At 38.4% G+C, this 12,870-nt stretch overlaps 1 protein-coding gene across 4 annotated transcripts in view; it reads right to left on the bottom strand.

The window, feature by feature from the left end:
* The window catches only part of NOX4 (NADPH oxidase 4), a 172,659-nt gene that overhangs the window by 137,397 nt on the left and 22,392 nt on the right, over nt 1–12,870 (bottom strand). For 3 of the 4 annotated variants that reach the window (XM_032356523.1, XM_032356524.1, XM_032356525.1), the window contains exons 4-7: nt 9,351–9,461; nt 7,718–7,802; nt 4,613–4,710; nt 1,064–1,091 (exon numbers count right to left, since the gene is read on the bottom strand). In XM_032356523.1, coding sequence (XP_032212414.1) covers nt 1,064–1,091; nt 4,613–4,710; nt 7,718–7,802; nt 9,351–9,461 — 322 coding nt within the window. Of the gene's footprint in view, nt 1–1,063; nt 1,117–4,612; nt 4,711–7,717; nt 7,803–9,350; nt 9,462–12,870 lie in introns of those variants that run through there. The other variant, XM_032356527.1, reaches the window with a different exon arrangement.

Below are 12,870 nucleotides of genomic sequence, written 5' to 3'. Positions count from 1 at the left end.
TATTTCTCATCCAATTCTTAAAGCTTATATTAAAAACATGCTTTCAATGAGCAAAGTTGTAAGCAAAACTAAAATTGTGTTCCTAAAGAGAAACGGTGAAATACCTTGTAAGTGGCAAACATCGTACATAAATAAACAGGAAAAAAATGTATTTTATAAATCTAAATATATACAGTTGTGACAGGGAAGGGGAAAACACCAGAATTATTGCTATTTTTATCATAAAACTGATTGAAAAGAAAAACAATACATTTGACATATCATGCCTCAGTCTTATATGCAATCCCGATCCTTAATGGGGTGTTTATGGTAGCCAAGCCTATGTGACAGACCCTATCAATAACCTAATCATCCTTATACCTGAAATAATGTGCTAAAAAGCCCCCAAATGCAGTTTTTGGCTTTTGTCCTTATAAATGCAGAGTTGAGAAAAAGAAGAATTTTAGTAGAATTATACTAACATCAGGACAAAATTTTGAGATGTTTACATGTGCTTAAACAAATGAATAGTCTAGACTGAGATTTCATGGACAATATGCTTGAGAAGGAAAAGTAAATTAGAGTTGAAAAAGGAAACACATTTCAAGAAAAACAACCAATTTTAATGACTGTTCATTCCTCCTCTTTTTCTGTAGGTTATAAGATCACCAAATGTCCTACTAAATTACTGAGTTAAAAGAATTCCATCGATAATCAGAATGCTTGGTGTTTCCTTCCAGCACCTTGAGGGTAGGAGCCTACTCCATGTGTATTATCTCCAGTACCACCTGCCACAGCCAGAGGCACAGAGTAGGTCCTCAATAACCATATGGCATTGCACTGTTGTTACTGGAAGAACATATGGAAGGCAAATGTGCTTACTTCCTTTTACTCTTCATTCATTCGAACCCCACTATTTGCCTTGCCCCTCTGTTTTCATTGCAACTTAAGTTTGGTAAGAGTTGTTCTGATTGCAAATTTTCCACATTATATTTAACATACATTGAATTGCTGTGTAGTTCGATGATGCTTATTCTCAAAGTTTTGCCTGAATCCTCAGAAAGAGCGATGAAAAACAACTTACCAGTTGTGAAGAGAAGTTTTCTAGGATCCTGAGAAAAAGGGAAAAAAAATTGACTGAAAAACAAAATACTGAAAATGTAAAATTCTACAAGGAACCTTCTGGGTATGTGATCCATTAGGCATTTAAGACACTATTCTCTCAGTGGAAATGAGAAATTCAATCAGGTTTCATAATGTTTTCATGCAACACAGGTTCTGGAACCAGGATATTTGGGGGGGGTGGGGAGTCCTGCCTCTGTCACTTACAAGCAAGTTTCAGAAATTCCCTAATTGTTTCTCAGCTGAAAAATTAAAAATATCTACCCCAGGGGTGCTTGGGTGGCTAAATTGGTTAAGCGTCTGCCTTCAGCTCACGTCATGATCTCAGGGTCCTGGGACTGAGCCCCACGTCCAGTCCCACAATGGGTTCCTCACTCAGTGGGGAGTCTGCTTCTCCCTCTCCCTCTGCCTTCCCCATACTCATGCACAAACTCTCTCTCAAATAAACAAAATCTTAAAAAAAAAAAAAATCCAACACAGAGAAGACTGTCCTTCTGAGATACAAAGAGCACTGAATAAAAGTCAGAAAATGTAGACTTTCATCTTAATGGGTAATTACAAGCTATTAACAGTGGCCTGAAGCCTACCCTTTGACCATTTGAAACTCAGTATCTTTGACTATAATGTTCTGCACCTACAAGATATTGAGACAGTGAAAATCAAAAGTGTGAAAATATACAGGGAGGGTTGTCGCTATAAATTCAGTGCAAAGAATACTAACTGAATACTTACAATGTTTCAAGTACCATGCAAAATAGTGATGATACTCAAACACAGAGAATAGGTTTCTATTACTCAGAATTGTAAAAAGTAATATTGCTAGTGTAATCTGTCCTTTAAACTACATCTTTCATAGTGAAAAGGACCTTAGGCAACTCCCTTTCTATTGCTGGAAAACTGAGGTCAATCCCCAGGAGATCTGTGGATTTGTTTTTCATCCTAATGGTCCGTAGTATTGCACAACTTTGGAAATTCTTTCCTAGACCTCCATTGCTTTGGAATCAGGCCACCCTGTATCCAAAGTGGGAAGCCATTCATATGAAATAATTTCAGAAGCCACCTTCAGAAAGGGTGGCTTTCTAAGGGCCACCTGCCTAGCAAGAGCTCCTCATCCCACTGGGGCCAGATGACTTCTACCTCTGCCATTAGGACGCAACTCAAGGATAACCTAGAGGAACCTAGTATATAAACAACTAGTGAAAATACAAAACGAGCTGAACAAAGTGGTAGTACCAGAAATATGGATACCAGAACAAATAGCCTTGGGAACTCAGAAGACAGAACAGTTACTACTGCCCGTGAGTGGAGATGGAACATGAAAGTAAGAGACAGTTTCGAAGATGACAGCATGAGGCAGATTCAGCTAGGCCATCAAGAACGTGCCACCCAGGAGCTGGAGGCTGGGTCATTAGAAGTCTGGAGAAGACAGAGTACAAAGCAAAGGACAACAGGGTGCATGGCACAAATCTTTCTTTCTCAAATACAACTCAAGGAAGGCTGTACCTGTTTATGCATGCAGTGTGTGTGCTTGTGTGTGTGTGTGCGCGCGCATGTGTGCGTGTGTGTGTGTGTGTGTGTGTGTGTTTTCATCCTCCTCTAGCACACTGTCTGATGCCTACTAAGGGCTCAAAAACATTTATTAAAATAAAGAAGAGGGAGAAAAAAAAAAGAAAGAAGGAAGAAAACAAAGGGGAAATAAAAATTTAAACAATGAGTTACTATTTTTCATCTGTCAGACTGGCAAAAATTAAAGAAAAACAAAAACAATTGAGGGGCAGATATAAACATTCTGATAAACTTGGTAGAAGTGTGTCAACTAATGAAGCCTTTTTGAAAGACAACAAGGCAATGTCCTTCAAAACTAAAAATGTACATAGCTTTGAAACCAAATTCTACTTCTAGGAATCTGCCTAGCGGAAGCATATAAAAAATTAATTTATTGGAGTGTGGTTCATAAAAGAAACTCAAAAACAACTTAATCATCTGTGAATAAGGAAAAGGCTAAATAAGGCTAAGAAGGAAAAGGCCAGCATCGGGCTCTCTGCTCGGCGGGGAGCCTGCTTCCTCCTCTCCCTCTCTCCGCATGCCAGTCTGCCTGCTTGTGATCTCTGTCTGTCAAATAATAAATAAAATCTTTAAAAAAAAAAAAATGAGAGAACCATTTCAGTTCTTAAAGAACCAAGATGACAAAAACAAAAGAGAGAGAAGCAAAGAAGGAAAGATAAAGAGGCAGGTCCATGGCAAACATAGGAAACAAAGAAGTCCACGTCCTGTGGGCTGAGGGGGATAGAGGGATGGGGGGAAACCGTGGGAGACAGAAACGGTGGTGTCTCCAGTTCTGGGTTCTGGAATCATTCCGTATGAAGAGCGTCTGGAGGAGCTGGTTTTCTCAGTTGCTCTTAATGCTGGGCGCTCACCCCACCTAGCTGGTGAACTTTTTAACAAATATCAAGGCCTGACCCCAACCCAGACCAGTTATATCATATTGGTGTTTTTAAGAATACTAGAGTCTTATCAAAGGACTTAATGAAAGGCTGCTGGTGATTTTGGTTTCGTGATTTGTTTCTGTGTTCATTGCTAGTTTTCTCTTTGTTTTATTCCACGAAGGATATCAAGCACATAATCGTAGCAGTGTTAATCTCGGTAACTCCGGTGACACATGGAAGAGAAGACAGAGTAGGGGAGATGGAGAACAATCTTACAAACTCCCTGCCAGACTTAGCGGAACAGGGCGAGGAGATCCATCTCCATTCCCAGCAGTTTTTGATGTAGTCTTGGCGTGAAGGAAAGGCAGACTGAGGACAGGATAAAGTCCTGACTGAAAGAGAGCTAACATGTGCTCATTAGGCTGTACCCCGGCACCCCGCACATACAATTTCATCTCATGGGTGCCGCCCCCTGGAGAAAAGCAACCCTAAGTCAGATATTGCATGCTACAGAACTCAGCTCAAGTTCACCTGTAATCCTTAATCAAGGATTAAAACAAAACAAAACAGAGGAACACTAAAACTCAGTGGAGTTTTTAAATTCAAATAAACAGATGATTTAAGATCCTCAAAGAGTCAACCTGCTTTTCTGCCCTCCCCACTCACCACCTCCAAGAACAGCATCTGACTTATTAAAAAAACAGAAAACAAAATAAATAACATAAAGAAACAAAAAATAAAATTAAAAAAAATAAAACACAAAAACAAACTTGTGCCCATAAAGACACTGTGGACAGTCTCCACTGGATGGAAACCAGACAACGCTGCTGGGAGGCAGGAGGCAGGCCTGAGGGGCCCCCATCTGAACGCTGCAGAATATAAAAAGTAGACACTCTCGAACTCCCATTTTCAGCAGGAGACACTGTGAAATAGTAATTACCTGTATTTTCTATTGAAAAGGAACAAAACTCAACTTGACAACTGCATTTTAAAAGCACTCAAAAGGAGCAGCAAGGTACAAATTTTCCATGAAAATCACAGACCTTCATTAGTGGGCTCACGACAAGCGAAAGGAGACCACCCACCTCATCTCGGTATCTCGCTGCGTTCAGTTCAGCAAAATCCTCGCTGAAGTTCACTGAGAAGTTGAGGGCGTTTACCAGATGGGCAGCCACGTGCACACCTGCAAAATCACATGAGGCTCAGATCAATAGGATTTCCATATACGCTCCACGAAGAGGACTCCCTTCCTCTCCCAAACCTCCCAAAGGGTCCAAACTTTGACAGCTACCTGAGCAATAAAATATTAAATTGAAAAGGGAAAGTTTAAAGACCCCAAAAATCTTGATTACAGACACCTGGGTATTAGAAATCATGTAAAGAAACTGAATTTTCAAAGGCCAGAATTAAAAAACTAGCGCGTCAGGGTTAGGAAACAACATGTTCCAGTGTGTGATAATATGGTCGTGTATTTATTTATTTAAATAGCTCCTGGATATTTGAGTTTTTCTACATTTTTTGCCTCTCCTTTAGCTCCAATCTGTTATAGGTCTTGTACACTTCAACCTAAAATAAAGGCTCACTGAATGACTTTCAGCCAGCTAAAATTTCTCACAATCCATAACTTCAAGAATTTCCTAACTTTCCTAAACCCCGCAGCAAAAGTGTTGGCAATCACTTCATTGGGATTAAAAACTCAGGAAAGTAAGAATTATTATTTCATCATCAGCTTACACTGGCAGAGTAAAGAGAGCTCAACCAATGCAGAGCTCACACAGAGGATGGAATTATTAGGAAATTATAAGAGAGTTGAAGAAAAACTCATTTTGGCACAGTCAAGAAGAAGGAAAATTATCTTGAGGAGGCTGGACAAGGAAGGAGCAAATGAATGTGTGCATTGGATGAGAATGTCTTCTCCGTTCCCAACCTCTTCTTGTAGGAGAAATAGGGTCTGAATTAACAGTACATTACAATGTACTAGAAAGGATGACAGATAATTAACTGGAAATCTGGTTTTCTTGCTGCATGGCTACCAACACCTCAGGTTAGTTCTCTGTAAAGTGACAATGACAGAAACAGGAGACTTAATGAGATAAGTGACCTGAACTTCCCTAGTGAACCATTATAGTCCATACCAATATAGGGCGTGGAGTTAGTCAACAGAAAACGTGCAGAGAAACTGGAAAACTTTACAGTTCTTTCCAACCTAGCACATGAGATGTAGTTATGCCAAGAGTTCTGAAGGACTCACAAAGACAAATAGAAGTGAGAGAAGGACTAGAATGCTAACCAACTTCAAAGTTAAAGGATTGATAAGCTCCTGCCAGAGTCAAATTAGAGGAAGGAAAAGGTCTCATAAAAAGTGGACAGGAAGTTAGAAGGGGGTTAACTAACAAGCAAGGACCCAATTCTAAGGAAATTTTTAAGAGGCAGTCCGGGAGGGATTCGATTATGGCATAGGCATGAAAGATTATTTAAGAAGAACGGTCTGTGTCCTCTAGCTTTATCATGTCTAAAATGTTTAAGTCTAAAAAAATCCCTTCATTTTAAATCAAAGGTTTATATGTTAACTACATGTTTGTGGCTCCTTCTGAATTCTCCTGAAAAAAAAAAAAAAAAAAAGCCCTAGGTATCAGTTGTTTCAGATATACCCTTAAGGGATATAGTCACTTTCTTTAAAGGACTTTCAGGTCAAAAGAAATTGAGGCTTCTAATTTGGGGCAGCAAAGAGAAATCCAGGCTGGACATTTTGAGTAGATTTTTCTGATTGAATTCTCTCAATAAAACAATGAAGTAGGTAGAAACATCCCTTTGTCACAGAAGGTCAGAAGAGGCCACCCAGCTAAGGTCAGACAACTAGTGAGTGGCAGAATGAAACTGTGTGGAATGCATGTTCATTCATGGCAAGACTCTACAGGATCTCAGTCTTTTGGTTGTTCTCCAGTGGAACCAGAATATTTGGACACAGCTACAGTGTAGCACAAACCAAGTTACAAATGTGTCCACATTCCCAGACCCTCCCACTTTCCTGACCTTTCACTCCCTCTGTTCTAACCCAGCCCTGACCCTGGCCACACACTCGGTCCTCATCTCATTCTGGACTCTTACTCCGTCCCCAGCCTCTTGAGTGGTATGGAGTCCTGATCCTACCCGAGCCTCTCCCCATCTCCTGCCTCCAGAGGCGGGACCCACCAATAAAATGTCTAGGGACAAAACAGTGCAGATGCCTGTTTCAACAATACTTGGGAACTTTTTAAAAGTGAAGAGCTTAATGACCTCTCAATAGTGGCTGCACAAAGATATGCCTGATTCAAAGTAGCCATATATACATATCCAGACCAAATGTCCCTGGTGTCAAAACAGCTCTGTCCTGTCAGATCATGACTAGAGGAAAATGTCAGGTGCTATGCCACTGAGATAATTAACCCCTGAGTTTGTAAAGTGTAAAAAATTCCATCCAAATAACTTCCTATGGGCGATCTCATACTGTCAATCATTTTATGATTAAAGCAACAACAAATCAAAGACCAGAGAGCTTATGTCACACAATAAGGTAGAAAGGCAGTTGGGGATAGATCCTACATAACCTTGTCTCCAAAGTCCATATACTTAATTAATGTGTTTATCACCTGCCGTTCCAAATTTTGAAAAATACCACATAAATATTCAGGATAAAAACTTATTTTAAAATGACTCTTTTAAAAAGCCAAAAGGCTCTTGCTTGATATTTTAACTTGGAACCGAACATTTGACATTTAATACCAAGAATTAATATCAAAGAAATATTTATCAAATATACTTCTAAATGGAATTACATTCTATGAATGTACGTTTCACATTCTAATTTGTATATATTTAAAGTCCTATCATATCTTTATTTTTAAAACTTAAAAACATTTTTTTCTTTTAGTCTTTCTAAATGAAAGTATTTACCTATAAAAAACCATTATTAAAAGCTTGAAGTCCAGCTCTCATATACTGTAATGTGAAAACTATATCTATAATGTGTAAGACATGCTCATTTTCTGTAGCACCATTAGGCAACTCTCTTTAAACACATGGCAGAGAAAATTAAGATATGGAATGAGATGATCACAAGTTGGTGACAGCAAATAATTTGCAGAGCCACAAAAATGCCATTCATAACATGTGTTCAAAGGTAGTATTTTCACCTCTTTTGGTTTTCTCACCTGAAAAAATACAGATAGTCACACCACAGGTTATATGGAATGTTCGGCTTTTATCCAACAATCTTCTGGTTCTCCTGCTTGGAACCTAAATAAAATTCAGTGTGGTGAAAATGAAGCAGGGAATAAGATATGTGTACAAAGTTTTTCTCTAGAGCATTGTTCATAATATCAAAGTTTTAGAAATATGACAGAGGCCTAGGAATTAAAACTTGGTGAGATAATTATGATATATCTAATCAGTGGAACACCTAAACCACTACAGAGAATGTGAGAAGACTTGTTATTTATATGGAAATATGTGTCATATATATGGCTAGGTAAAAGAAGGATAACACATAAACTATACTATAGTCGTATGCTGTTTAAAAATAATGGCGTTCTATGCAAATCTGAAGGCCTTTCCCCAAATCCGTAATCTGTGGTTGTTTTAGCACAGTATTAGGAGAAACTCTCACTGATTACTTATTTCTGGAATGTTTGAGTTGTACAATATAGATGATTTCCTTCTGTAGTCAAAAACTAAGATGATTTTTAAATGAAGCAATTCCATCTATGGGTTTAAATGCCTTCTTGATCTTATAAAGAAATAAAATGTCAAGCATCTTTGAATACCTATGTTTCACATCAGGGGACCACTCTTTAAGACTTATTTAAATACCGAGAGACTTAGGTGGGCACTTTTCCTGCCGTTTCTCTTCTCTTTCTTCACACCAAGCCAATAGCTAGCCATAGGAATCAGAACCTAGCATTTTACAATAGTAGGCAACCTAGAGAAAGAGTTATTTCCACAAATTACTGCATTAAAAGTAGAGTTTCTAAATATAATTACTGAAAAGTTTGAAAAGTTTTACTGCAGTAAATCCACTCATATGAACCACATAGAACATCCAAGTGACCTCATACAAACAACTTCTTTTAGAATATCAGTATTAATTCTGCAGTGCCTTATTATTTCAACAGAGAAAAGAAACACACACACACAAGGACAACCAAAGACAAAAAAAATATTTTGTTGAGTTTTAATTGTCATTTTATAACATCACACATGACATCACACCTTAACCAAGACATCTCCGAGACTATTACACAGCTTAAAACATGCATGTGTTTGAAAAGAATATAAATCGCCACCAACACCAGCAGTCACTGTATATTTTGCTCCAAGTGCACAGAGCTCTAGCTTCTAGGTTGCTCACCTGGTCTTAAATAATTGAGAACACAGGATCTCATTGAGGCAAAATCTCAGAAGTGGGACTGATCTGAACTCTGCCATTTTGCTAGTCTCATGACATTGGTCAAGTTCTTTAACCTCTCTGTGCCTCAGTTCTTCATCTACAAGACCCACAGAATCATTGTGAGGATTCACACCTACCTCCGTGGAGTGCTTAGCACCATGTCTGATAACACTATTAATAGCCATTTCTATTACCAACTGCCTCTATCTAGCATTGCAGAATAACTCACTGATCATCTTGGCAGGTGACACAGTCTATACAATCAACTGGTAGATGACAGCAGATGCCAGAAGTCAGTCTATTAGAAGGTCTGACCATGAAAACTAAGTAGTACTAACTTGCTGCTGTTCCACTTGGTATTGATCCTAGAATCTATGACCAGGATTTTTCATTCTTACCTTCTGGGATCCTCGAAGGTAAGCCAGGAGCGTCCGACACACAGGTAAAAGGATAAGGCTGCAGTTGAGGTTAAGAACAGATGCGGAGGCTCTGCTTAGACACAATCCTAGCTGAACGAATAAGGCAAGAGTCAAAACACTGTCAAGGCAAAGACAGACTACAGACTCGCTGCAGACCTCACTCTGCTTCTTTCTGAAGGATCATGCCAAAATCCCAACATCTTTGAGAATCTTCAACAACTGTCTTCTTCCCTCTCACCAAAAACCCCAAAAAGAAACGGGTCTCTTTCTGCTCTGCACTGCCATAAAACTTAGTCTCCCCTCATTTCTACTAGTGTTATAAACACCTGAGTACATTTTTCTGGCATGAAGTCAATTTTTTGTTGGGCCCCCCACTAGACCATTGTGGGTAGGAAGGGCCCTCCAGACCCCCACACTGGGGCCCTTGAATCCTCTTTTCAATTTCAATTTCAAATAAAGCTTTTTCATTTGTGTTCTCTCTAGAACACTCTTCCAAACCACTGCCTGCCTGCCTTTCAGCTCTTCACCCTACTGACTCTACCCGTCTTTCAGGTTTTACCTTGAGCACTGCGCCTCTAGTGTTCTTCCGTGACCCAAACCTAGGAGGGCTCCAGATCAGAGGTGTCCCATACAAAGATAATCATGACCACATTATGTGATATTTTCTTTTCCAAAGAATCAGAACCCACAGTGTGGAGGCTATACTTTCTGGCAACTAATTCAAAATCAAACTCTTGCTAAATTGTCATCTGGTCTATTCCTACCTACATTCTTCATATAAATAGTGTATCACATGAAAACAAGAGATGGGGTCTTATCTGTCCTCTTGTCCTAAAATAAACATAAAAGTACTTTAGTTTAAGGATATTGACTAAGAAATAGGTATAAGTCAGATGCTTTTCTTATCTTAAAATTATTCACGCTCCTGAGATTTCCAGCTTAACCTCTGGCAAAATAGCAACTCTGTTACAAAATGTTAGTTGTCAGCACATGAAGTATTGCTCCTGAAGGGGAGATGGGGTAATAAGTCATGTCAGGAAAGCAATAATTTTCATTGACTTATATAAAAAGTAATTAATATTTCCAGTTAGGCTATTTCTACTCCATGAGTTAGAAAACCTTAGGGATATATTGCAATGAATATACTAGTAAGTAGACAAATAGAAATAATCCCCTCTAGACTATCTAAAAAAATACTAAATATAATATTCTCACTTTATGCAGAAAGCTATTATCATTTCAGAGTGATGAGTTTTTGTTATCTAGGCCTCCAGAGAAATAGAATAATTGTGATTTCTTTGATCTGGCATCTGCCCATGATAAGAAAATTTTACTCAGGGGATTTTAGATGATAATTTTATCGGCAATTTTAATGTACCTGAACAATAATTCATTTAAAATGTATCAGTAAAAATCTCTCGTATAAGTGTAGGACTTAAGAGATACAAATAAATTACCCAATTTTCTTTTCTAGTTCAATGATTTAAAGAAAATTCTCCTATTGTTAATTTTCTAACCATTTATTGCATGCCTGGAAGTGTTTTATTGTTGTGCTTACATTAAATCACATAGTAATCTAATTCAGAGTGGCTTTAAGTGTCCCCTTAGGATAGATGGAGTTTATCTTGGCATTCCACTTCTTCCTTAACGATGCTGTAAAATCTACCCGGAAGTCTTACCAAAGACTCATTTCCTCATGTATGCTTGTTCCGGAAGATGCTTAGTTTCTCAACTAAGATGAGAATTTCTCTTTATTAGGTTATCAGAGTACAAAACTCCCTCATTCTGAAGCAATGGGGAAAGTAAGGAACTTGGAGACAGGTCCCAGTCAAGTGGTGCAGTCACAGGATACCCCGTGATCTACTTACTATGTGGGTGACATCCTACAGGGAAGAGCCTTTGTTTTACTTAGTCCCTATTAGCGCATGACCACTGTAAGAATCAGCTACCTCAAATGTTCACTAAAAAGAAAGGACCGCCCCCACGTTATGCCAGGTCCACTCTGTGACTGACTCAGGTCACCATTCCTAGAGCTCTTAACAGCTCCTCTACTCTATCAACTTCATTCAAGTCTGTTGTCACTAGATGGCAGTATTACTTCCACGTTTAGAAGCCTACCTGTCAAGGACTCTAGCACATTATAAACTGAGAATTCCACATGCAATTTTAAAATCACAAATATATTTTAGATAAGTATATACAAATAAAACTTAGCTTACTCCTTTTTATGGGCTGAATGTCTGCCCCCCCCAAGTTCATATGAAATCTAATGTCGAAAAAAAAAAAAAGGAAAGAAAAAGAGAAAGAGAGAGAGAGAGAGAGAGGAGGAAGAGGAAAGGAAAGGAAAGGAGAAGGAAGGAAGAAAGAAAGAGGAAAGAAAGAAGGAAAGAAGGGAGGGAGAGAGGGAGGGAGAGGAAGAAATCTAATGTCATAGTATTGGGGAGTTTGGGGGAGGTAACTGTGTTTAGATAAGATCATGAGAGTCGGGCCCCCATTGCAGGATTAGTGTCCTTGCAAGAAGAGGAAGAGGCCACAACTCTCCGTAGACACCATGTCAGGAAATAGCAAACCCGGAAAAGGGCTCTCATCAGACACCAAATCTGTTGGCGCCTTGATCCTAAACTTCCCAGCCTCCAAAACTGAAATAAATATTCTCTTAGCCACCTGGTCTACAGTATTTTGTTAGAGAAGACTGAACTAATGCAGTCCCAAAGAACATCATAAGAACATATGCCATTTGAAGCAAGTTATAAAAGAATATAACATCTGGGTATAACAAGTGCATGGCAATTTTCCTAAAATCTCAAATACATGGTTTCTTATCTTAAATCTACTACTTAATAACTATTCATCTTGAGCTAATTAACTGTCCTTTTCTGTAAAATTAAGGATAAATGTTCTTATTTGTAAAATTAATATAATATATATGATACAGTAATCCTAGTTCTTAGAACTTTTGTGAAAAGTAAAACCAGTCCAAAATATGCAAGCACTATATAAAAATAATTTATTGCCTTGGGGTCACAATATCACATCCTTTCTCTGAATGTTCTCCTCTGTGCTTCCATAGTAAGTTCCACTTTACATAAGTCACTCAATACATATTTATTGTGATATACACATATCCCAAGGCACCAGGAGTTTAATCATGAACAAAAAACAGAGAATGTCTGTTCCTAGGATGTTTATATTCTAGTAGGGAAAACAGACACGAATCACATAGCTACATAATCAAACATAAATTCTAAAATGATCAATGCTATGAATAAGAAATACAGAGCATAAGCATATGTAACAGGAAATGAAAACCAAATAAGGTCAGGAAGGTTGCCATGATTAAGTGAAAAGTGAACTGAGATTTTGAGGGTAAAAGTACAAGTCACTCAAAAATAAGAAAGACACCCATACAGAAGAAAAAAACAGCATGAGAACTGATGCAGCAAAGGGGAGCATAGTGTACATATGAGAATTTAATAGTAGCTCAGCGTGGTTGGATTGG

The sequence above is a fragment of the Mustela erminea genome, chromosome 9 (genome assembly GCF_009829155.1).
Source record: "Mustela erminea isolate mMusErm1 chromosome 9, mMusErm1.Pri, whole genome shotgun sequence".
NCBI lineage: Eukaryota > Metazoa > Chordata > Mammalia > Carnivora > Mustelidae > Mustela > Mustela erminea.
Note: the sequence above shows the minus strand (reverse complement) of the source record. Positions and strands in the feature narration are given on the sequence as shown.